The 27,031-nt window shown below is 40.8% G+C and overlaps 1 protein-coding gene across 11 annotated transcripts in view; it reads right to left on the reverse strand.

The window, feature by feature from the left end:
- The window catches only part of KALRN (kalirin RhoGEF kinase), a 445,988-nt gene that overhangs the window by 151,981 nt on the left and 266,976 nt on the right, over positions 1-27,031 (reverse strand). For 10 of the 11 annotated variants that reach the window (XM_052676088.1, XM_052676076.1, XM_052676075.1 and 7 more), the window contains 3 exons: positions 25,510-25,701; positions 11,306-11,475; positions 6,094-6,268 (listed from right to left, as the gene is read on the reverse strand). In XM_052676088.1, the coding sequence (XP_052532048.1) occupies positions 6,094-6,268; positions 11,306-11,475; positions 25,510-25,701 (537 nt within the window). Of the gene's footprint in view, positions 1-988; positions 1,019-6,093; positions 6,269-11,305; positions 11,476-25,509; positions 25,702-27,031 lie in introns of those variants that run through there. The other variant, XM_052676084.1, reaches the window with a different exon arrangement.

Consider the following 27,031-nt stretch of genomic DNA (forward strand, 5'->3'; position numbering starts at 1 on the left):
TTATATGGTGAATGAATCATACAGGAGCTGATATTTTGAAGTATGGGCTGGGAAAGGGTGCATGAGGAGGAGGAAAAGAAAGTTCTACCTTTGGAGCAATTGCTATCAACAAAAAGAGAGCAGGTTTGCTAGAGGAATCTGCAAAAGAGTAAAGATGGTTGGAAAAGACAAGCAAATGTAGGAAGCAGGTTGCAAGAAACGTGATGGTTTAAATAAGAGGAGGAGCAAAGGTAAGAAGAGTGGGGAGAGCATTGGGATGAGGCAGGATGCGAATAACTGTCACACACTCTCAGGGCAGATCTCAGAATTGAGGAAGGGGAATATTCACCTCTCTCCAAGAACAAAAATGTTGGGTGCCATACATTTGGCATAAGGAGAGAGTGAAGGTGGATGAGAGGGAAGGGAATCCAGAGAGGAGAAAAAGTGAAAGAAAAAAAATAAGGTAATTTTGACTCTTGGACCCTAAGGAAATGTCTGTGAGTGCAGAAAGAAAGAGGTTATAATGAAGTAATGGAGTAGAGGAGACCAGATCTCTAGGGCACATACCATAGCCTGGGTCCAGGCTTGCCAGGAGCGACAGCATTCAGCTCTGCTTTGGAGTTGAGAACAAGGTGGAAGAGCAGAAGACTGGATATGACAGTATAAGTGGGTCTACGAGCAAACTAAAGCTGCAGGTTTATGGTAGAGGAGATGTAGGTAGGAAAGGGTGAATGAAGCTGTCACTTCTACAAATCATGCATGCAGAAAGTTTGCTGTTCCTCCTCTTCAGGTTTTGGTTTCAGTTGATGCTGTACAGTGTGACAATACTGTCAGCCATTCCTTCTGAAATGTGGTAGAGATACCACACTGGCTTAGTTGGGACCTGAACTGCTGGAGAGTAAAGAGGCTGTCACAGTAATGATTCTGCTCCAGTGCTTTTGGTTCCTGAATCCTCGAAATATCAAGAGAAGCAGAAAGAAAAGGTACCCAGGACAGCTTAGTGCCTTACCTTCCTTAAAATGAAGTGATGTGCAGTTTTAAACCTATGCATATAAAAAAGAAAAACATAACCTCAGTGTGAGTCATTATAAGATTCCAGTTTATGAACTGAAAGATCTGAAAATTTTTCTTACCATTCCTTTTCTTACAAGTGTATCTCAAGATCTCTGCAGCTCTTATTTCTAATAAAGAAGTTCACATCTGAGTGCCAGCTATAAGTCAGTGAGAGGCTATAAAGCATCTTGTACCTCCAACCAGGCAGCTAATTCACTTGAAAGATTCTGCTAATGTTATAAATCTGGAATGGAAGGCTCAAGTGAGTTGTAAATATCAGCAAATCAAACTACTGTCTGTAAGCTGGCTCCTACTCCCTTCTAAACTCACGCTCAGGGATGGACGTGAAAAGCCAGAAGAGGCAGCAAGTGAACTCAAGGCTGAAAAATTTAATTAGCAGGTGAAATGGAGCCAAAGAGATAGGATGGTGGAAAATTAGTTAACCAACAGGTGAAGATTCTAGTGATCGTACTGCTTTTTGAAAGATTAAAAACATATCAGATCAAATTTATATTGTATAGCAGGAACCCCCAGAACCCCTCCAGGACTATGTTTGGCCCCGAAAGTACACTGCTATACCACTATAGGAGACTGGCTCTGCCTAGCACTACACAGATCCATTATAGGAAATGAAACATGCAAAAGGAAGGAGCTGGGCAGCTCTGGGGAGGAAGGAGAGAACTTTTCTTGGAGGTAATCAACAATTGTGGCCAGACAGGTATGTGCTGAGATCATTCCTGTTCTCAGTTTGAGTTTTACAGTGGCCTATAGGTGAAGTTGATCATCTCTGTGCAAAAGATATAAAGAAAACATATGCTGAAAACTGTGGTCTATGCTCCGGATGGCATTTATTGTGTTAGGGGTTGCAACTCAGTGCATTTTACCATTCACTTCTTTTGCAGCTATCCAGCACTTCCCTAATGATTAGCATTCATTCAAGTTATGGTTAATAAGCCTTCAAACGACTATTTTTTGAAGCATGGGACAAAGAATACTTTACAGATTTTAGTGAGGCTATATTTCTGGGATATTACTGTGCTCCATATACATGATGTGCTCAGTGTGGTGCCAGCAGTACTGCTGAAGCCTGCCAGCTATTGTCCCTCGGGTCTTACACCCTACTTCCTCGCAATGGATCAGCTACCACATTCACACTGCATGAAATCTCCTGAGTTACTTGGTTGGCTGCACGAACTCAGCTGTGGTATACATCACACAGAAAGTTCAATCATATAATCTTAATGATCCCGTCTTGTCTTGAAATGTGCAATGACTTGGTAAAGGAATAAAACATATCAGGCATCAAAGTTAGATACGTTTCCTAAATAAAGAATAGGTTGTCACTTTATGGTTTTAAAACCTAAGGCAGAATAACCTCCCATAGGGATAGCAGGGCCCTCTCATATTTCTGTTATGCTGGTTTCCAGGTGTTGTCACAGTTAGGATTTCATACTTTAACCCAAGAACCTAGAGTGTAAATATCAGTCAATATAATGAGATTAAGGCAAAAATGAAAAGGCAGCACATGCTACGTGTCTTTGGGTTCATATCCAAATTCATATCTGCCAAACCTGCCTTGACTCAAGGAAAACACAAAAGCTGCCTGGGCGACTCAGAAGTCCTTAGAAGTCCTAACTGAACACAGCTGGTCTTCTCTATGAAAGGCAGGTGGCTTCTCTTTACATAAAATGCTTTTCCTAAAGACAAAATGAAACAATTGTTGGCAGATTTCACTGAAGTACAGAGAAAGCCGATGATGCTTAAGTAGATGGAAGTGCATGCTGCTGATGAAGTACCTTTAATCCTGCAGTTTGTCTGGAATCCAAACCTCTGTCAGAAGAAAAGATTATGGAAAGGCTCATAACCCAAGGCAGCTACAAAGCAGATTGGTATGGTGCAAGTCTAGGAAGGGGTGCCAAAGGAAAGGGTTATGTGGTCCATGGCATGGACTTCAATATCTGGGGAGATCATTATGAGCAGGAAAGTCTCCAAAGAACAAATGGCATTCAGACACAGTTTAAATGAAAAATATAAAGGCCAAGCATTCTGTTGCCTTTTTTTGCCATTTGTGACTTTGAAAGTTTCCCTAAGTTTGCATTATCAATTAAAAAGAAAGAGAGAGGTTAGTACGGAAAATGAATGCAAGAAAACATTTGGTACAAAAACTGGATGAAAAGAGACAATATTGGATGCAAATATTCTGAGACTGAACTTTAACTTGTAGTCTTCCCTTAGCCTGCTAGAAGAAGATGGACTCCCAGTTGCACCCCTTTGGCTTCCATCAGAGAGAAGCAAGATTTTGCTCTCACCAGGGCTCCTCATCAGGAGCGTCTCATCAGGAGGGCTTCCCAAGAGTTCAAGAAACTGAGAACGGGTGAGAACACAAGAGCAGAGGGGAAATAGAAAACACTTTGATTAACAGACAGAAGCAGCACAGAGAACAAAAGCATTCAGATTTGGGAGAAGGAGAGAAGAAAGCAAAGGAGCTGTTCCAGAATCACCTGCTTCTGGTTTGCTATCAGACCAAGATCTGCTGGCTAATTTTCAGAAACCCAGTGAAGTTTCCATTTCAAAACCCAAGTCAAACAAGAACTTTGTTTTGAAAGCACAACCCACGTAAGCAAAACACTACGCAACATAGACAGCCAGGCTGGAAGATCCTGGGTCAAAAATTGAACCTCCTCAGCCACTCTTCTTAAAAAGGGATGCTGATAACTAAAACCCTCTGATAGCTAAGCATGCTGAGAAGAGCACTGTGCTTTGGGTCCACTTTTTGCAGATGGTTTGTGGAGCACAGGAAGGAGAGAGATTAGCACGCTTGCAGCAGGTAAGAGAGACTTTGTTAGGGATATGTTCAATGTGGCACCCACTGCACTCTGGACAGATGGAAGGGGGCTTAGCTAGACTAGGAAAGGAGAAACTCATTTGAGAATCATACTGCTACACATTATTTCACTGTTCTTAATCTATGCCGGATCTAGGCTATTATAGAAAATTAAAACCTAAATACATTTCCAGTCACAGCTCAAGCTACTTGCCTTTAGTAGAAAAGGTATTTAATTTCCTGATTTAAATTTCATCATCTTTTTCTCTTACAAGCTTAGAATACTCAACCACCAGAAATACTATCTGCTTTTTAATTATGGGGATGAAAACATCTTTTTGCTTCTTAGCAAAGCATGAGGTAATTTTCTTAATGTTGATAAGTTTCTCATTGACTTGGAATCTTTATTATATGGCTGAGGTAACTGACAGCAATCCACTTTCTATGGATTGGTATTGAGTCAACTTGAGCCAATTCAGCTATTTGAAATGCACAGCATAAATGCATCATTTAATATATTATTTCAAATTATATTTTTTATTATCTACTAAACTGCTTTTGTTGTTTGAGCAATAAATGTACTCATAAAATTTAAGATACTGACATGATATTTTTCTCTCCATGTTCAGTTATAAATTTAAAAATTGCTTTAAAATAAAAATATTTCCCCACTTAGAAGAGAGAGCTTTCTAACAAAAATCATCTGCCTGTAAACTCCCTATGAAACATGTTCTCAGATTTCCTTGTAATATTAATCCTGCAGAGGGAATTCAGATGTCCTGTTGACAAAAAAATAGCAGATCTACAATGACAACTAAGTGATGATCTTCTTTAAGTCTTTTCTAACCAACCTGATTTGAGAAGATTTCGAAGTGTGTTTCCAGTTTTAAATATCTTTATCTACCATTTATATACCATTATATACCACCACATAGCATTGACACTCCGAATTAATTCAAAACAAAACAGAGGGATCCACACTGCATTTCTATCTCTGGTGTGAGATGCAGAGTCAGTTAGGAACAATCACATCAGCTGATCATACAATCATAAAATCATTGTAGTTGGAAAAAACCCCTAAGATCATCTTGTCTAACCATCCACCCACCCCCACTATGCCCACTACTCATGTCCCTTGTCTTCAGCTGCCCCATCAGTAAAGGGATCCATGATGGCAAAGGTCTTATCAATCGTTGGTTGAAAGACCAGTGTACAAAGGAAAAGGAATTGAAAACAGTGATTCTGTCTTTTTAAAAAATCTTTACATAAAGTCAGCATAATTCTTGTTGCACAACTGGAATTTGCAGTGAAACACAAACAGACTGGTATCTTACGAGTGACTCATGATTCACACAGGTTCTCCATACATGCCTTATATTTCTAGCTGTCCAGAAGCACCGTTTTTCATGTTTTGCTCCATTTTTGAAAACATAGGTGCTGTTTATAGCCATATACACGTATGCATTCACATATAATTCATATCTTTAGAATCAAAATCCTAATCATTCGCCATTTGCCAGACTATTGTATCAGTGTATTACCATTTAAATACAGGTGATACTAAATATTGCAGCTCTTGAGCTGTGAGTGTAGCAGTCTTAGGGCAACAAATGCACACACAGCAATATTAGCTGATCTGAAATGCACACATTTATAGATATACACACATACTCACAAGGGATACAGTCTCCCTTGTGAGCATGTGTGTATACAGTCTCTTTCCTACTATCAGGAAGTCTTTATACAACTATTGAGTAAAACAGTGTTGATTGATTAAGCTATTCTAATTTACATTAATAACAAGTACTGTACAACAGCTTTCACCTAACTTAGCACTCACAAGAGGAAAGTTCAGCTACTCCCTGATTTATATCTCTCGCATCCAATTATAGATCAAAACACCTAAAATTCCCTCTTCCCAGCCCTTTATTCCACTGTAATTCATCATGCCATATCTTAAAATAAACACTTACAAAGCGTAACACAGCATATGAAGGCTCCCATTAATTATCAGTATCCACCACGTGACTGCCTACAGATCTGCAAGATTTCCTTCAGGAATATCTCATCATAAAACATTTAAAGTGCTCCAAGACCTAAAAAGAGAGCAGTGGTGTAGGTAGGAGGAGCACACCCCCTAAGTGCTGACCACTTCTGGTGGTATCCTACCAGCAGAGGTTTACACAGATCCCCTTTCCCTTGCTCTCCTTTTCCCAGGTCTTGCAGCCAGCTCTTACCTCAATGGTATACTGCTCAAAAATCCGGAGCTGAAGAAAGATATCTAGCTTAATCTTCCTCTCATGGAAGAGCTCTTCCATCTGTACCTGGGCCTCGTCCAGCTGCTGAAGTACAGATTCGATGTGGCTGATGGAGCTGTTGTGTGGGGTCTTATTGTTGGAAACGGCAGAGTCCCTGTGGCAAGGCAGAGAGCATGGTTAAAGCTGTGCTTCAAGGCAGGCAAAAGAGCAAGAAGTATACACTTGTGATCTGTATGCCACTGAGAAGTGAGCCCAGGACAAAGGGCTGAGGCAAGGGAAGGTGTATGCAACACTCCTCTCTTCTACTCTTGAAACTGTGTGGCTCCTGAGCTCTGCAAATAGCTTGAACAAGGGGATTGTCCTTTCTCGTGTTGGGATGCTGTGACCTGATACACTTCTGAGGGCTTGGAGGGGCAGAGAGGGGGGAGAATGGCACATCCACCTCAACAGCTCTCTTAAGGAGCCTGGCTGGCAATCCCATTCAGTCCCAGAGAGAGTGACCTGCTCCAGCCTACACTCACTCTGCCCAGAGGCACCAAGCTGAGCTGTTATTGAGCCCCCTGGGCCCTTAAATGTTAATTTTGTGCATTTGCTTCAGTTAGGTTAATAGAATCAGAATTACCAGCATCTTAGACTAAGGAGATAGAGATACCTTGATTTCCTCTGGGTTACTTTGTGTTGCAATAGAAATTTTGCTCTGCAAAAACTCCATGGTACAATGGTGTCCTTCAGCTGTATTTCCACTAAGGTAAGGAAAATGAGCGTGCCTGTGAGAGGTCAGACAGTGCTCCCAGTACATTCCCCATAAATAGGGAAGAGGAGGGAGCAAGCCTTTTAACTGGTGGGCTGGGTACCAAGGGGCAGTTTGCTGTACCTGATATGTATCCTTGAATATACCACTGAAGGTCCCCCAACATTAACAAGTACCAGAAAGTAAAGTCTGAAGCCAGACTTGGCTTTGATAGTTCAGCAAACCCAAGATTGAGATGCAATGAATTTCTCTGTTCAACCTGCTCAAAGTCATGTGATGGCACCTGCATATTCAAACCAAACCACCTGAAAGCCCCATGAGATACTCTACCAGTGCACAGGTCTTTCCAACAGTATAATAGGATGGTGTGGATAAGCCAGCAGGCCTTACCATCACCACTTATCATCACTCTATATTTCTGCCACAGTGGTGAATCTGGGGCAAATCCACTAGCACGTATTGTATATAAAACTGTACAGGGAACAATATTGGAGGCCAAACCAAAGATCAGGTGATACTGCCAGGTCACCATGTTGTCCAATGGAGCCCAAATGCAGCTGGGGCTGCAAAGTGAAAGTACCCATGAAGTCTGCCCATTGTCAAACAGCGTTAGTGTTCCTAATTTTTTAAGTTTCTATTTCCCATTTCTGGGTTGCATTTTCCTTCTATAAACACCTAGCAAAATGAGTAATTGTCTCCAGAAATTGCACAAAATGATTGTGCTTTGCTCTTTGCTCTTAGCACATTGCCATCAGGTAGTGTCAGATCAAAACAACACGCAATCAACTTAAACTTAATTGAACATTGTCAGCAAGAGTAATTGAGAAAATGAACAAGCTTTTGCCTGAACATCTGAAGCCTAAGAATACAATTAAAAATGCAGAATGCTAATAACTAATTAGTTATTTGCTTTTTCTATGTGCTTCTGCTCTTCTTCTTCAAATGCTTTCTACTTGACACAATGAAGATCAGATGCTCCAATATTATTCTGAAGCATGAAGTTGCAACTCCTCTTGCCTATAAGGGAATATTACACCAGTGTTACTCTCCTCAGATCTTGCAGTCTCTGCCCCACTCTGTCAGTCTTGTGTTTTCACCTCCTTGGTGACCACAGTCTGCCTCCACCTTTGAGCTGTACACAGAAGGGATGGATGAAGGTAACAAGGAGAGATTTTAAAACTGCAGTTTAATGCAAGGCCACATTCAATCTCCAGTCAGCACCTGTCTTCTATAAAAGGACAAGAAGTAAGCCTCCATTCAAATGCAGAATTATTACTATTCATATAATACCTAAATGACTCAATGAATTATTCAAGGATGGCAGATATTAGATCTCACATGGGATCTAAACACACACTTGGTTTTACAAATTCTTTTTCCTCAAGTATTTTACTTTTCAAACCAAACCACATGTGCATTTCAGTGGCTGATGCAATACAAAAAAATGAGATGTAATAATCTGGTATTTTTCCATAATCTCCTCAGATAAGGTCTTGAGATCCCTATATAGTCCTGTTTGAGAAAGACTTCCTTCTGGAAAAATAAATTTCTGAGATTGGATGCCTCCTTCACAAGATTTATTGTTCTGACTGGTAATAAGAAATCCTGGGAAAGAATTTATGAAAGATACTCAGTATTCTTCGAAAGGATATAAATTAGGGTTCAAAAAAATACAAAATAAACTTTGGGCAACATGCACGCAGGGTTTGTTCATTGCTGTTAAATTTGTTCAGAAGGAACACTATGCTCCTGAAATCACTTCGAGCACTTCATCTGGGAGAAAGCACAGTGAAATGTTCCCATTATCAAAACCCCATATGCTGAGCTATCATAAGAAAAACAAGATCCGTAACTCTTCCCTGCCTTATTGTTACCCCTAAAGTTCCTGTTCATTCGCATCTCACTGTGGCAAGTCACTGTCCTGACTTTTGCAGATGTGCAGAACTATTGGCCTCAGCAGCACTTCTGGAAATGCAGTTCAGAAGATCTTTTTGTGTTGACTTCTGAGAATGGTGCTCATCTCAGAACAATAATAAAGAGTGAGAAAAGTGGTTTCACATTATCTACAGTGAAACGAGTGCTGTATTTCTTTTTCTTCATTGTTGTAGTGTTTGCAATCTCCAACAGCTCTTCACAGCAGGTACTGGATGACCCACACACTGAAATGAAATGCTGTGTTAAGGGAAGACTGCAGCAATTCCCATTTTTTCTCCCTTCTTTTATCTGTGCGTTCTTTACTTTTGCCAGCAGCCACAAAAACTGAGAGGGCACATGCATAGGTGGTTTCATGTTTTCTCATGTAGTCCATGTAGGGGTCACATTGGAGGCCCCACTGTTAGATGCTTGGATTAGAGACCACCTTGACTAGACAGCTCTGCAAATCACTGTATGCATGCAGGGCTTCCTGATTTCTGACAGCAGTTGTGTGTTTCCCTCTGTTTTTGGTCTTAACTCGATCAGAAGCAGAGAAGCACTCTGGACAAATATGTTTTTCCTGCTTCACCTTGCTCAGTGCTCAGAGTACAAGCCAGGTCCCAACAACATAATTTCTTGGCTAAATACTTGAATCTCAAAACCTGTGTTGGCATTTCACAATGTTTAAGCATGATACCAGTTCCAAAACAGTCTCAAAACTCAGACCATTCTTGCTTTTCAATGACTGAAGCTAAAAACTTTAATACTGAAATACAGACATACCCTATTCACCCTGGAAAGTCAGCAGAGCATCATGCATGACCTTGCAGTCACTACAGCAGCCTTTCTCCAACAAATGCTGTTCATACTGATGCTCTGCTGATTTTCCAGCCCCAAACATCACCCTGATCCCTGCAGAACTCCACATTCTGCTTTCCCTTTGACTCAGGTGCTGGCAAAAACCTTTAGGCCAATCTCCTTCAATACAGGCACTTTCTGCAATCTCAAAATTCCACCTGATGGGCTTTACACAGGTTTCTTTTCATGGTCTTCTCCACATATGTTCATGCTGGAATGTTATACCAATAGGTGGGAGAAGCAACAAGAGAATATTTTCGTTTAACATTTCACCACCATTGCTATTATCTCTTAGAGGTGCCTTAAACTTTGCAAGAAAGTCATGCATATCTTTGGTTAACCTGGTATGGGCAGCCATATGTATGTTCTCTTTAGCCCCCTCCATCTGGCAGCATATTAAGTACAGCATATTTCCTTTCTACTATTTCATCAGCAAAGATGCATGGATCTTTGCATCTTGTTCTTCCCCTGATCCTTGCTTTCCAACCCTGCTCTCAGGAAGCAAAACAACTCTTTTTTCTCGTTCTGCTCTGTGACATTCAGCAAGATGAGGCATTTACACAGTCTGCTTCTCCTTGTGGAGAGTATGGAGGAAAGCTCAGCCCATGGTTGTAGTAGAAGAGCTCCTGCAGGGCTCCTAAGGGTGGAGCTCCACCAGCTCATTTCATTACCCAGGTTGCAATAGGCACCTCTGGCTTTTCCTGTCATGGCTCTGCATTTCTTGTGTTAGATCTAAAGGCGTCAGTCTGGGGAAGCTGAGACATGAGATTGACAGCCATGAGTCAAATGCATAAGACTCATTGCATTTGGTGCAGGATATATGTTCTGTATGTACACAGAGTATAGACATTATGTAGAGGTAGATGAGGGCAATCTATGACAATATAAAGATCTTAAGAACAAAAGATTTCATGGTTTGGGGCTTAGTAATGTCATAAAAGGCAGGAAAACTCCACTGCTGCTATGAACTTAGAGCCATAGAAAATCACTATGAATGAGAACAAGTGAGGGAGCAGACAGAAACACAAGTTGGGATAGGCTTCCTATGCTCCCTGAAAACATGAGTTCTACTACAGGTACAGACTGAGAAAGCAAAAAACTCCAACTTTCCTGAATCAGTCACTTTGTGTACTTCAAATCAGGTAAACAAGCTGCTTTAATTCATAATGCAAGCAGAGCTGGCAGGAAGGACCCTCCCTGACAGTATGAACAAACCCCACATGGACAAAGATAAATAGAAGGGTGCTGCATGCTAAATGAGAGAGTGAATACTGTTAGACATGCACGTGTTTTATTTAGAGGAATACACTTCTCTTATACCAGAACTAACGACATAAATCACAAGGCCCCAGCTCATAGCCACTTCACAATCTTCCATAAATATCCACTAAAAATATTCACCTGAAACGCATTTGTTTCAATTCACTTTGCTGTGCCTATAAATAATCTCCCTGTCAAGCAGCAGCCCACGCTGATGCACAGACTACCCTAATCAGTCCACACAAATCACTCAGTGCAATTTCAATACATTACTCAAAGAAATTGAAGAATAATAAATAAGCAAGGAATGAATAAACTCTCCCTATTAATCCTAACCTACATTTATGCACATCTAAACCGCAGCATATGGCAGATTTCTCACCACCTGTCCTCCAGGTGGGTGCTTACCTGAGCTGTTGGATTAGATCTTCCCCTTCCTTAATAACATTGAGGGTAGCGTCCAAGGTGGCTGTTTGCTGCTGCTGAAACTGCTTGATAAGCTCCTGAACCGCATCCACAGAGTCAGCACAGACATCCTCTAAGAGCTCCTTCTGCAGATCTTCCATCCATGTCCACAGCTGGGAAGGAGGGGAGGGAAATATAAATCAGAGAGGATTGAGATTTAACCCTCTAATTCCAGATCAGAAAGCATTAACTAGGGCTGCATATTTCACAAGGAAACCGATCAGAAGTTTCCTAAGATAAAAAGATTAATAGATTCTATTTGGTGCAAATGCATTTTAAGCAATGAAGTAAATTAAATATAATATCAGAGTGTGGTTTTTTTTCCCAAAAAAATGAATATATGACTCAGTCCTGTGTGTGACAACTAATCTAATGCTATTCTTCTTATTAACTCTTTCCACAAGTAATAAATTACAGCATCCTACAGCTGTGATAGCCTAACCCTTTCAGGGGCTGTGTGCCATCAGCTCCTACTAATTTCACATTCAGTTGAAGCCTGTTGCAGGACCAAGACCTAAAATCTGCATGGTACTGACTGAAGTATAACTATACTTGCTCAGCTACGCCTTCCCAGGCACAAGGATATGTATTCTGTTTTATTTTGTTTTCTCTTCCCTTCCCCTCCAAATGTAGTTCAGACTCTGCTCTTTGAGTTTTGGAAAGCCAAGGCATAGGAGACAGCAATTTCACCCACAGATCCGTTCATTCTAAACAGCCTTCACTAGCAATTTCAAAACAACAACAAAAAATCATTTGAGTAAGCACTTAGCTGAGAATTTCCAGCCAGTTGTTCATCAGAAATGGGGGCAGAGGCAGGCAAGCCCCAGCCTCCTGTTGGCTGTGAAGCCTCAAAGCGAGTGGAGGTTTCCCCTTTAAGCCTGCTCTGAAAATGAGTGTAAAATTGCACCAACTGAGCAGGCAATCTGCCAGCAAATCCTAATGACTCCACCAGAGTGATATTTTCTGTGCCATGCCTGCCCCATTAACCCACATTCTGCTGGTACATTCTGCATGGTAGCTGGGAAGCATGGGAGCAGGACCCAGCATCGCTGCCCTGGGAAATGTCAAGGGATGTGGTGCTGCCGAGCTGAGGAGCAGCAAAGCAATTTGCCTCCAAGGGAGTGAGAGGTACACATGAGCAAAAGCCAGACGTTGTGTGGGGGTGGCAAAGGAGCTGGTAAAAATGTCTCTGTTCAGAACGAGATGCACTGGATCTCCTTCCTACGGGATTTCTTCTGAGACAGCGAATTCTGAATGTCCACATAAAATGGGAGGAGGAGAGAGATGCTCTGAGCCCCAGCTGCGCAGGCTTCTCCCAACAAAGGCCAAGCCTAAGGCTATCACACCAGTCTAAAGCAAAATAATCAGCATCAGAACCTGTTCCAGCACTGCTGGTGGTATCAGAAAACAGTGAGTCTGGTTCCCCACGCTCTGTCCCACCTCTGCTCACAACTCCATGCTGGACAGACTCATACCACTTCCAAAAACATGTTTAAAAACACTCAATTAATTTGAAAGCTTTTCAATTACCTTATCAGCTTTGAGTACTCTGGGTGAACCCTTCTGTTTATAGTTGTATAATCATAATTGCTACACTACTGCTGGCCTAAAATGGAATGTCTTTGCTCAGTTTATTTACATATTTTCACTTTCTCAGAGGAAAGGCATGATATAAAAAGGCAAATATTAATACAAGAAGCAAATACAGTTAGGTAGTCAGGCTTGTGTAATAGGTGAAAGAGTGAAAGGACACTGAAAGAACCAAAAGGAGAGCTTTTCCATTTGTGAGTTCCAGGTGCTGAGCTCCGGGAAGCCACCAGAAAGAAAAATGTATTAAAGCCTTTATCTCTGAGTCACATTCAGAATCATCCCAGCTTCAAGTTGATCCCTGCTTCCACTCAAACAGCATGGACAGCTGGATTATAACAGGCAAGGAGCAGGTTTGGGGGAATATTAATTTTCTCTGCTTATCAGATCTTCAAGTAATAGAGCACTCTGTACATACAGAAGTGAAAAATGGCCATGTATATAAATCATTCTGCTTCAAATTTTTTTTTCATTTCTTGCTGCTCTCCATCTTTTTTTTGTTTTGTTTTGTTTTGTTTTGTTCCACTTAAGATAACAAAATAAAGCTCAAGGAATTTCTACTACACAACTGCAAGGGAAATCAAGAACTTGTTCCACTTTGGGCAATGTGCAGATCTCTTGAAATAACCACATTGGAAGCAGCAGGGAAGAACTTTCTCAGCCCCCCACTAGGACTTCAGAGGAAAACCCTTTTTTGAAAGCATCTCCAGCACCTCCAGCACCAGCCAAAAGGATTTGGACTTTGAAGATCCTAGGTCACATTTTGAATATGCTTCTGCCTCAAAGCAGTTTTGGAACACTTAATAACTGCACTGTACTCACCTGGAACTGAAAGACTTATGAATGTTACAGAGTGCTTGAATATAAGAATTCATATTAACTTCAGATGTTCCCATAAATGACCTCAGATTGTAAGGATTTGCATAATAAAAGCTAGATCAGAATCTAGGTCATCCTTGACTCAGAGGCCTTTAATCCTTTAGACTCCACCAATCCCTGGAAAATCCTAATACAAAGAATCAGCCAATATTAATAAGATTAGGAAGATCTTTCAGGAACAATTTACAATAGGAAACTGATGCAAAAACCTCCCATGTTCTAAGTTATAACTGACAGCACCTGAAATAAATTACCACCAAACACGTTTGTGAATGCCACAGAAAGAGGAGATGAACTCCATGTTACTGCAGCACCAAAGTCAGAAGAGCTGTTAATCATGAATCAGAAATTACATCCTGGCTTGTTCCTGTTGGTCACAGCTCAGAAAATCAGTCCCTTCTAGTGCTTGGTGTTTAATTCCAATGCAACTATTGCTGTTTTTTTTTGAATCCTCACCATTAAAACCCCAAATTATCAGACATCTTCTCTTAAACAGCTTAGACTGAATGTAGAGTTCACATTTCTGCTGAAAATTGATACATGACGCAGGACAACTTTTATGTCATACTTGAAAAATCTGACTTTTCCTCTTTTCTACTTTCCTCTTTCATTCTTTGCATGAGCAGAATTGTGAGCACCTGCCCATTCCCACACATGTTCCAACTTACTCCTATTCACTCAATTCTGTAAAGGATGTGTGTGTAGGTGCATGCAAACATTTCAAATACCAACACGGCATTTCCACATTCTGCTGTAGTGACTTCTACTTAGCTTGACAGTGATGCACGTGTCCAGTACAGATCATTTCTGAATTGTATTGCTTGACACATCCAAAGACACAGAATCTTGTAAAACAAAGAAGAAAAACTCAAAAATGTATATTTTTCAAATTGATCCGTGCTTTGGCTAATTGGATTCAGAAATACTAATGTATTAACGGTAGACCCTGAATTAAGTTCAGCAGAGAGATCCATATTTGACTCATACAAAGTAAGTCAGTCTACAAACTAGTTGTCAGGTACACTAAGGTAAATATCTAACCCTAAAATGATCATTATGAGGGGACTCCAGAATGGAGGCTTTATTTACCAAGGTAACCATGGCTTTAAAGAAGAAAAACAGTTCTCTTATTACTAGGCCTCTGGAAGAGTGAAAGCCCCTTCTTTTGAGGAAGCTTTTGGGAAAGCATCTGGCACTTCTCTTATGCATTGTAGCAACTTCTTTGTCTTCCTTGGCATGAAACATAGGCAGTTTCCCTCCACCCAAGAGACAATACAGCTCTTTATTCTCAGCCATTTTTTCTGATGCAATACCCTTCATTTTACTCAAGTACTTAATGAGACCACTTACTGGAGGTTTGAAGGACATCTGTGCCTGTTACCTAGAAATTAATGCTTCTGATTTAGAGCAAGGGACCACTTAAAGTAAAAAAAAAATCTGAAAACTAGAAAGATTACTGAAAAATCTTGCCTGCATGTTTGGAATAACTATTAAGAACGTAGCGTTTGCTGCTATTTGCAAATGCCACTGGTGAGTTTTAATGCCCTCCCAAAACAATTTACAAACACTGCATAACAAGAGAAAAGGAAACAGTCAATTCAACCCATGAGAACTACCAGTGTGCAACATTTTTGCTACTTCTTCCAAACAAGGGTGTTAATGGAAACACGCAGCTCTGCAGGGTATATGTTTTACTCCTTTACACCATCAGAGGAGTGCCATGTGTTGCAGAGCATGTCACAAAAGGATGTTCAAGCCAACTCAGGTGAATGTTCATCATGGGAACCACACGTAGAGCAGAACTGGAAAGAATTCTGTGAAATATTGGACTCCCTTTCCCCATCTGATTTGCACTGCTGTCACTCCATAGGTCCACATGAGCATGCACAGATCCAAGGGCATGTTGAGAAAAATAAAACTGAGTTCTTCCAGAGAGAGATGTTCATCACTGCTATTTTCCTCTCCTTTTAAGTGAGGCATCCATAAAGCCATTCTGAGCAGTGACATCTGGACTCACTGTCCCTGCTGGTTTTCAAGAAAAGGGGAGATATGGCACTGAGAGACATGGTTTAGTATGGGTATGGTGGGGATGAGCTGGTGGTTGGACTCGATGATCTTAGCGGTCTTTTATCACCTTAATGATTCTACGAACTTTTTCTACCTTGAACTATGAACTTTTCTACCACCAACATGGTGGAGAAAATAAAACTTTTCAATGTAACTGATTTTCAGCAGTCACTCACACTTAGCATCCAGGGTTGCTGAAGTGATGGTTGATGTAAATTGAGAGTGTACTTCAACAACATTTTCTTAAGTCTCAAGAGCATGTGCAAGGTTTGATAGGAATGTCAATGGAAACAAGTAAAACAACACATGTAATGGTGAGCTGTAATGTGACCACATGCCACCAGTCAGGAGTCACATGATGGCAGCACACCTAATAGAATGTGACAAGAAGGGATATGACCAGACGCTACCTATGAAACATTGCAATATGTGACTTCCATGGTAAGATACAGCTGATGAGAAACCCTGCTGCAAGACATAACGTCAGATATCTCCAAGCTGGTTGGGAAGAAGCGGTGAGTAGAAAGAAAGGGAATGTTCTGTGAAGAAAAAAAAATCTGATATTTTCATAACTTCTTTCTGGCTTTTTCCCCTCACCGTCGCCAATTTCTTGACATTCATCCTTGGCTTGGCTGCATCTGGTACTTCTGTATGCTAGCGCTTTTTAATTAGTAACCTTGCCTATGGCAAAAGGATTTGCAATGACTAAACATCTGATCCTTTTTCCAAGTCCCACATGGACCAGATTGATATAGCACAAAACAATCTCCTCTCAAGGGAAACACAATTTGGGTAGCTATGCTTGTATCAGGGAGTGTGTAGATCTTCAGCCCAAGGTCATGTACGTGTAGTTCACGGCCTATTTGCTCTAGGAGAGGAGTTGGTTTATTACAGAAGAATCAGTTGTACATGTTCTATGCTTCTACAACCATCATGAATTGCAAAATCACGTTCACCTTCCAGTATAATTTTAATATGTTACTTGTAATTATGAATCTAGATGTAATTAGCTGCAGTAATTTTACAAAGCAAATCAAATTTTGCATATCATCACATTGATACATGCTTGGAGAAGTTCTTCCTACATCAAAAGATTTATTCAGATTTACATCCATGTAGGACAGTATAATTTGGTGCAGGAGGAGCTTTCCATAGCTGCAAACTATGCAAGCTTCGCAAATTCAGCAGAATACTTAAACAGATACACATACCATTAGGTTTTCCTCTAAATTTATCTCAAGTGGAGTTGCACTACATCTTTCTTTTGTGCTTTTTCTCACTGTATGACTTGCAGTCTTAGCCCTGATTGGAGCCCTTTGTGCAACTTCTTGCTCTACGCTCTAGGAACCTCAGAAATAAATCACTTGTGACAATTCTGAATCATTCTGCAACTTGCTAAGAATTAAACAAACTGCGTGACCTTTTTCTAATCAAACATTCCTATTGAATCCATCAGCCTGTAACACTACATCAACATTAACCATTTAAAACTAGTTCTATAGACTCCATTGCACACATGCATACACATAAGAAGCAACAGAACATGTTTTTTGAGTGATGAGTGAATTACAGGAGTGTCTCTGTAAGGCTTTGATAAAGAGTACCCAACTCACAAACTGTCAGAGGCACTGGCTGCTCACTCTGTTGCCTTCGTATCCAGCAGCAAAAGCTGGAAGCCCACATGATGGAACTGGGAGAAGACCGTCTTCCACAATATAAGGCAATCAGGAAAATATGCTATATAAAACTATAAAAAACATTTTTAATGAGATTATGCCCCTTCTATCTAATGCCTGTGTAAAATGCCCTTCTATCTGCTGCATGAATCACTGCTACTCGGAGAGCAAGGCATACAGGCTGAAGCCACAGAAAAGCATATGCAAGGATTCTCCAAAGCAGATATTTGATTAATGTGAAGCAATCAGTTAAAATATTGGTGACTGGCCTGAAAAATATGGATGTCAACATGCAACTGAAGTGCAGACTGTCTTGGTGGATAAGAGGTTGGCCCTGAGCTAGCAGCGTGTTCTGTGGCCAATGGTATCCAGGGGTGTATTAAGAAGAGTGCTGCCAGCAGGTTGAGGGAGGTGATCCTTCCTTCTGCTCTGCCCTGGTGAGGTGCTCCTCAGTTCAAGAAAGACAGGGATCTCCTAAAGGGAGTTTAACAGAGGGCCACAAAGATGACCGGGGGACTGGAGCATCTCCCTTAGGAAGAAAGGCTGAGAGACCTGGGGCTGTTCAGCCTGGAAAAGAGAATGTTGATGGGGAATCTCATAAATGCTTACATATATTCAGAGGGTGGGAGTCAAACGGATGGGGACAAGCTCTTTACAGTGGTGTCTGATGACACAACAAGAGGCAATAGGTACAAACTGGAACATAGGAAATTCTATATGAACATGAGGAAAAACTGCTTTAGTGTAAGGATGACAGAGCACTGGAACAGGCTGCCCAGAGAGGTTGTGGAGTCTCCCCTGGAGATATTCAAGACCTGGCTGTGCAATCTACTGTAGGGACCTGCTTTAGAAGGGGGTTGGACTGGATGTTCTCCAGAGGTCTCTTCCAACTTCTCTTCCATGTGTCTGCTCGAGCTCTGCTGCACATTGGGCTTCCTAAACTTGGTCCATGTGGCTGCATTTGCAAGCATTTAATTCTCATTACCTTGATTGTACCTCACAACTTTTCCAAAGGAAGAAGATCACAGATGGCAGATTTTTATTCAATAGTGGTTTGGCCATGCTCCAAACTCCTCTGCTTGAGAGCGCAATGTGCTGCCAGGATACCAAAGCTCTCTCCATTCTTAGCTTCATAATCCTGCATGAAGAAACCTGGCTTCTGGACAAGAAATGGACAGTAAAGAGGGAAACCCTGCACCACCCCAGCTATCCTGGTTCTTTGAACTCAGCTCTGCTAGCACTATAGACAAGATTTAACACTGCAGAGAAACCACCCATGAAGCAGTGGCTGGTGAGTTCACTTTGGTCCAAGTCACAAGACTGTGCTCTGGAGCTGGGAGAGGAATTTGCTCCTATTTCTTGCTTCATGGCAATTTCTTGCTTCATGGTAATAACCCAGAGTCAACTTTTATAGTTCACACAAAAATGTTTTTTATTATACTAGTAGAGCCCTCTTATAGCCCCAATTATCAGAATGGCAGGCTGGCAACTATAGGAACACACCTATCTTCTCTGAGGGATCTGTCTTCCAAGCCAAGGACAACACATATACATAGACATTACCAGGATGTGAACAAACTTCACTGATTCACCTCCCAGCTCCTAAGAGGTAAAAATTTAAGGTTTGATATTTTTCAGCCTTGCCATGAGAGAAGGAACAGACATTTTCACAGTCTGCTTTTGTATGCTGCTTTAGAAACCTCAGCTAGGATTTTCATCCAATTGAAGGAATAAAATGTGCAGTTTTTCAACAAGACGTGTTCTTCGTTCTAACCATGAAAAATGTTGGGATGTGAGATGCCCAGTCTATGTGTATCATATATGCAGAGAGTTAGTTTGGGTCATTCTAGCATTTTATGCTTTCATTGTTTTAAAATCTGGCCCTAACAAAAGAAAAGCACCAAAATCACTGAGCAGGAGGGCAGTTAAAGAATGAAGTACATAAGGCAAATACTTTGTAGGAGCCATGCTCAGAATGACATCTTTTCAGAGCTTCTAGAAGTTGCCAGCAGGTGGAATTGCTAAACTGATTATCCTCTTCATCACAAGTCTGCATTATCTGATGGGCAGTTGCTCTGAAAAGTCAGTATTAGCACTTAAAGTCAAACAACCAATTATTAAGTTCAGTAACATTAAATGTGAATCCTGGGTCAATTTACAATGAATGTCAGGATTATACAATGTACTCCAGATCCACTGTCACGTTTACTCCATGATTAACTTTGATTCATTCTGTCAACTCTTCCAACTAGAGTCAACAGCTGCCCAGCGAGCCTCCTGCTTCCTGACATGACACAAGAGCCAAGCCCAGTCAAAATTAGTGACCAGCACTAAAATAATCTCCTAATCATGATATACAATCAAAGCAGAGAGAATTTAATTTCACAGCCCTTGATTATCAAGGAAAATTAGGTTCACAGTGCTTGCAGTAACTCCCACAACTCACTTGAGGAGCCCCAGTGACATCTGTGGGGTGACCAAGGGGACCTGTTGAACACAAATAATTCAGGTCTACATAGGATGCTGCTGGATACTTTTTTGTCCAGACATTTCTTCTCAGTTTCTCATGGCCATATCAGACAAGCTGTTCAGAGTGAAACTTTCCACACCAGGTATCTGCTTTAGGCTGAACTTGATGAATTTTGAGGTCAAAGATCCAGAATGAGAGGAAGGCGTAAGAAAGAGTAATTTTGCCTGTGTTGAATAGGAGTCTTGTTTCTGCTTCATGAGATGCTCCAGGCACTCAATGCTTCTACCAAGGGTTTGAAATGTTGCAGAGTTGTGCTTGATGTCAAGAGCAAGTATTATGTCATCCCTGTAAAAATCTGCCCAAATTTGGTCAGTTAAAACACCCTTGCCAAATTCCAGTTGGAACGTGTTCAGTAAGAACCTGCTAAGAGTTTGGCAGTTCAACTTTTTCAACATGAAGTATTTTCTGATTGTGCTTATCTCCCCATAGTTGGTGAGCCAGGTAGTGCTGGCAGGCTCCACCTGGAACTGCAAGCACTGAGCTCTGCTCCTACTGGGTCAGCATCGCACAGGACCTGAACCTGCCTCTGCTTCTTCTACTGCTGTTAGTTGCTGTTTTGCAGGACTCCAGGCACAAAGGTGGGAACATGAAACCCACTGAAAAATGAGAATTTTAGAGGTAGTAAGATGTGCTTTTCACACCTTGAAGAGCTATGAGGGTTTCACATGACTGCTTCGTAGTTCAGGTGAGACTCATGTTCTATAAATTGATCTAAAACAAAATGTTGACAGTGTCCTTTCATGTCTACATTTTTATATGTGGAATGGTAATGTTTTCCTCAGAACCATAAGTATAAAGCTGTAAGAACAATGTAAAATATTAAGATTCAGACAAAGAATTACAAGATGTTATTATTTGCATTGTGATTCAGGGTGTGGTCTTATCACATCTGCACATTTTTCTCCAGGAGACTCAAAAACTATTCTCTGGAACATCAAGTATCCCACCACTAATTGATTCAGATCTGAAATAAGAACCTGAATTCAATCGCCCTTAATCCTGAGAGATGTGACTCAGGTACAAGTCTGTTGAATGCATTTATCCCACTGACAATAATTTATAACTTTACCCTGCCATACTGATAATTGGATTTGATTCCCAAGGTAGCAAGTTTCTGCTCATGCTGTCAGGAATGCCTTGGCCCAAAAAAGAAAGAAAATGTCGACTATAAACTAAGAGAGCATAATGAGTGCTGCAGGACAGTGGGACATGACATCTCTTATAAAAATGACAGTATGAAATTTACATCACTCATAAGTTATGATACTAACAGTCACTAAGGGGACAGCTCTACATTTGTGTCACTAAAATGTTTTTGCCATATCAGAAAATCATCATTTCAGACTACTGCACGTATTCATGACAATTAAAATAACCCAAACAATCAAAACCATCCTGAATTATTGGTTTGCTTAATTGATAGTCATTTTCATATTCCTTCAGCTGAATGTCACTGCTTAGCATGAAGAGTCCTCTCTCTTATGATGCTTTGACATGAAATGAGCAGTGATTCAAGTCTGTTGGGGGTACAAAAACATCCTCAAAATTCTAATTTTAATTGCTCATGGGGTGTCTGGATTTAAATTTAACTCAGTGCTATGTGTTGCCCTGAAGAAGTTATAGCAAGGAAGATTTCAGAAAGAAACATTCATTTGGTAAGAGAGCTTTTCAGAAATGGGAAAAGCCAAAAGTTTCTCAGATTCTTGGAATGCTGGTTGTCACATGTGGGGATGCAGAGGTGGGCAGAGTACAGGGGAAAGTGTGAGAAGCTCACAGCCCATGCACTCAGTCACATCTGGGAACCACTGCATCACAAGTGTAATTCATCTGTGCTGGGAAGACATGTTTGTTGCAGGAAGATATTTAGAATATTTCTGTAAAGACCATGTCATTAAGAATGATTTTTTCTACTTAACTCTCCCTTTCACCAGCTCTGTCTCAGTAGATTAATATATCAAGAAATAATGAGTATTTGGGAAACGTAGATGAAAAATACAGCCAGTCTGTAGTTTCTTGCATTTTTGCCAAAAAACACTAAACCAACTGTTTATTAATTTCCAAGGACATAAGAGAAGCAGTTGCAAATCGTTTAAGGAATGGTTTTCTTTAAGAATTACAAATGTTGAAATGAATAATGATGGTTATATTAAGTAATTAATAATGCCTTGTTGAATAATACCAAATGTCAGGTGTTAAACATACCAGCATGCCAATCAAACTGTTCTCTCCTTGCCTCAGGACACTCCCAGGTGAAGGGTTTAGATGGGCAGAATACAGTGCAGTATCAGGCCAGTGCTGCAGGTCAAAGGCAAGGTTAATCAGGGAGGTATGTGTTGGCGCTCCAACTGGAATACCTCCTGGTAAAACAGCAGCGATGGATCTCAGATGTTCCCCTATTTTACTGCTGCAGCAAAAGGATTTCTTGCCTTGACATCTGCTAGAATTTAAATCCGACTCCAAACCATTCCTTTAACTCAACTATAAACTGCTGTTGACTCAAAGGGAATTTCGCTTGATGAATTCTACTTTTAAAACTGGAGTCTAATGCTATCTAAAATGTTACCTAATACAGTGGATTTATTTTTATGCAGTTTCAAAAAATGAGTATGGATGGTGCAGATCTGGCCTGCACAAGTGAATAAAGCTAGAACCTGTACCCTGTCCAGCCTAGCCCTGCAGGCTGGGAATTCTCATCATGGCTGAGCGCATCCCCTAGTCAGAGCCCAGGGAGAAATAAGTGAGGTCAACTGGTGTGAAACAGAAAAAGAATATAATACTATCAGAGGGAAGGTGGAAAAGGAAGGATGTTTGTATTTCTTCATTTTTAAGGAATTCTATTATCTGCTTTTCATGTTGAAGAATGACAATGACATCGGTTAAATTGCCATTTTACAATGTACATGAAGGTCCAAGCAAGGCCAAGTAATGAGTCATTTCTACAACAGCCAATCTATTGCTGTAAAAAAGACAAGCACAGATCCAAACGTGTTCTAAGACTCTCTTGTAATGGTTTGCCCTTTTCGCCAGGTCTCTCCATCAGCCTTCAATGACCTCACTTTGTCTGTGGGGATCCCCACAGCTGGCAGACAAATACTAAAATCACAGCAATCTCCTCACATTATTTTTGGCTGAGGTTTTGGACTGTGTGACTCTCACCAGTGCTCTCAAGATGCAGGAACGCATCACTGAAGGAGGCAGGTAGTGACACACAATGAAAAATGGTGAATATGCCAAAAAACAGTGTTTGGCCTTCCCATGAGTGGAAGGGGTGATGATGTGAGAACTTCCCTTCTCTTGCAGAGCTACTGTGCCTCCTCCCACACTGGAGGAGCTGCTGGAAAGTGCAATAATTTTTGCAGCCTCTTTGCACCCAACCAAACAGCTGTTATCTGGCCAGGTGAATGTAGACCTCTGGGTCTAGCCTGACTTTGCTCATGTCCCACTTTTATGCCACAGCTTGCCCATCTGTCTCTCTGTAGTGAAAGAGCTTAGGTACCCAGAGGAATCTGTTCAGTCCAGAACTCCCTAAATGACTGCAGATACTTACTGGGCTTTCCAAAGATACATCACAGTGTCCATCTGTCCAATGGGTGAATGACAATGAGGAAGAGATTTAGGGCTCACTCTCAGTACCTAGTAAACAGCACTGATGCTGTTACAAAAGACTGGATTTGTTACCAGTTTATAAATGTTGGCATTTTCGTACATCTGCATTTTTATATACCAGAAGGGGGCTCACTGAAACGAGGTGAGTAAGGCTGGCTAGTTCCATTCTGGTTGAAGAAAAGCAGAGGTGAGTGTACTGCACAGCAATCAAAAACCATACAGAGAAGCTCTAGTTCCTAAACCCACATTAGGCAACTCAGTACCAGTAATCATCAGAAGAAATTTAAATGATAGAAAACATTACATTAATAGCTTCCTAGAGTCATGTCTATTTTAGTGTTACTAGTCACCAGCTGCATAGGTGAAGCGAGGTTAATCACAGTAGGAAACTGTTATGAAATAATTTGACTGAGGAAATAACTAATTAAGTTTCCCCTGTGGCAAACCCGTATAGCTGCAAGTGTGTGAACTACCTGGGAAACAATAGCACTATTCACAAGCTTAAAGTAACTAGTTTTGGGTTTTTTTTATACGTAACAGAAGCAGAACAATCATTCTAAGATGCTATGAAAATGTATACCTTCATGTATTAATAGCTTTAACAGGCATAGTGCTGCTTTCTCCCCCTCCACCACTCTATCACCACCAAACCATTGTGTTTATACAATGTTTGATGAGCAGAAGTGCTGAATGTGTTAATGATGAACACTGGTCTGGACAAGAATAAGGAAAAGAAGCACTCTCAAATATACCCATTCTAATGACACTGGTCATTCTAATGACATTGGTCAATAGTAGGGTATATTTGGGAGTGCTTCTAAAACTGGTCATTAGAATGACAGAAGACACTGACATTAATTACACTGGTCATCAGAATGGGCATATATGGACTGGACACTTTTAAGATACTATTCAATAAACACAGAAGGAACACACGTGCATACACGCTCTATTTAAGGGTGCTCCCTAACACACTGACGCTGGCTGCATGCAACTCATTTGAAACTTGTAAATCAACAAACAAAGCGTAAAGCTTTCGGATTCTGAGAGCATCTTTCTGATTTAATGTACTGCTGCAAACAGATGCTACAGGGCATGAAAACAACCATTCTAACTAATTCCATCTCAGCAGAAAGCCTGTCTTTAAAAGTCACTCATCACTGAATGGCCTTTGGTCTGCAGAAAAAATGCGAAGTATGCTTTAATTACATCCCCAGTGGCCTCCCATCTGACGGCCTGTCCACTGTATCTCTGGTGAGACGGCCTTATCTCTGGGTATTTTTCAATTACACTAAACTGCATTTATTCAGGTCCTCACTGATTCACCATGTTAATATGTGGCAGTTTGCTCTTTACCCGTAATTTTGAAAAGTGAAATCTGTCTCATTAAAAAATGTAAGACTTCCAGTAACACTTAATAATAATGGCTACATTAATTAACATTACATTAAAAGAAGTCTCTCTAAGGATACCTATCACACTACGAGCATGTGCGCAGTGTGAACATCAACTGATGTGCCTATAAGCAAATTTCTGCTTTGTAACAATACATTCTAGTTGTGAATTAAGCACCATTTGATTCGTTTGTTATTCTGTCCCTTTTTAGTGTAATATACTGTTCATATCTTTTCATTCACATCTTGTTTTCTGTTTAAAACAGCTCATCATATGCATCAAGCAAACTACTAGAAGTCTGGCAGGACAAAGACTTTTTCTGTCACCTGGGTTTTTAGTTTGTGCCCAGAGTCAGCCTCCTGAAGCACAGTGCAAAACGCAGAAAAATTCCCTCATGCACATCTTACCTCTTTGGTGTGTGTATGGAAGGAGACTGACATGTCCAAGAGAAGCTTCCTCTGTTCCACCCTCCGGACAAAGTCCTGAATCCGCACTTCCAGATGCCGGGCTGCTTTATAGATCTCTTCAGGGTCACATTCCCCAGTCTGAGCCAACTGCTCTGCAGCCTCTAAAAGCTTGTCTGCATTGGTGTATGTATTCTACCAGAAAACAAAGCAAAAAACAGAGTATGAGTAATACAACTGTGGCAAGTAAACCCCTTACTTTCAAAGGCACAAGAGCAAGTGATTAATAGAGCTTTAAAACAATAGGAGTAATTCCTACTGGCATTGACATCTGCGGAAGGAGAATGTATAAAGCCATGGAGACTAATCCTTGAGTAGGCATGAAATAATTTCTTGTTTGAAACACACCACCCCAGCCCAGTCCTTCCAGGCACAGCAGCAGGACTGTGCACTTGTTTATTTCCAAGTCCCCTGGAATTTCTCACTGATAATGTAACGAAGCAAGGGGATCTTATCCCCAGAAGCCAACAGTGCCTCACATGACGCTTGGCTACAAGCTCCATGCCAAGGTCTCCCAACAGCTATCACGTTACAGCATGAAATCATCTTAGCCAGATATCTCAGTCTCAAAAAGCATTTCCCTCTCAGCAGCTTTCATGAGATAACTTGCAAGACCTCCTTCATGTTCCTTCTATATTTTTCCACTTGTCTGTTGTTGTGCATCATATCTTTAAATGGAGTAAGTCTCTTTGATTACCTTGCAGCTACACATGTGCAATGCTCAGCTTGCTTTGTGCGACATCATTTCCAGTCTGCCTGAGCCATGTACCTGCCCTCTATTACATAAGAATTTGAACACTTCACCATTCTCAGTAGGTTTACCTCATAGCCACTGCCTTTAAAATATGAGACCTTTCACCCCTAATTTACAGAGTGAAATGAAGAACACAGAAACCACGTGATGTATTCAAGACATGCTAGACTGGAGGAAGAAGTGAATTCTATTGTATCAAACATAGCACAGCTTTAAAATTATCTGATTAACCCTCCCCTCTCTCTTTCATGCTTGCAGAAAACAACACTGAATACACCCAAGCATCTCATAAACAATAGCAGAAACGTAACAAGAGTGCAGATCATCTTCTCCATTGCCAGGTGTTAAACACAGTCAGTTCTTGCTGTCACCAAAAAAGTTTCTTCATACAAATTGAGGCCAATACCTCTGCGGTGGTTAATACTTAATAAGGAGAGACAAAGATATCAGCTTAAGGGAGTTTCCAGTGCTGGGTGGGATTTTCAGCAGTGCTCAGCCTTGCCCTCCAACTGCTCCCACTGGGAATTTTAATCTCCCTTTCAATAGAAGCAGAATTTTAGCACTTTCCTTTTTGAAATCCTACTGAGAATTCGCCTCAATTTAAAAATGCATTAACTTGAAATTTATACTTAAAATAAATTTCGGAACTGTGGGCACACATGTACTTCTGAGCATTAAAGGAACACTGTCAAACATAAGAGCCAAAAATCA

Source organism: Tympanuchus pallidicinctus, unplaced genomic scaffold, assembly GCF_026119805.1.
Source record: "Tympanuchus pallidicinctus isolate F22 unplaced genomic scaffold, pur_lepc_1.0 scaffold15, whole genome shotgun sequence".
Taxonomy (NCBI): Eukaryota; Metazoa; Chordata; class Aves; order Galliformes; family Phasianidae; genus Tympanuchus; species Tympanuchus pallidicinctus.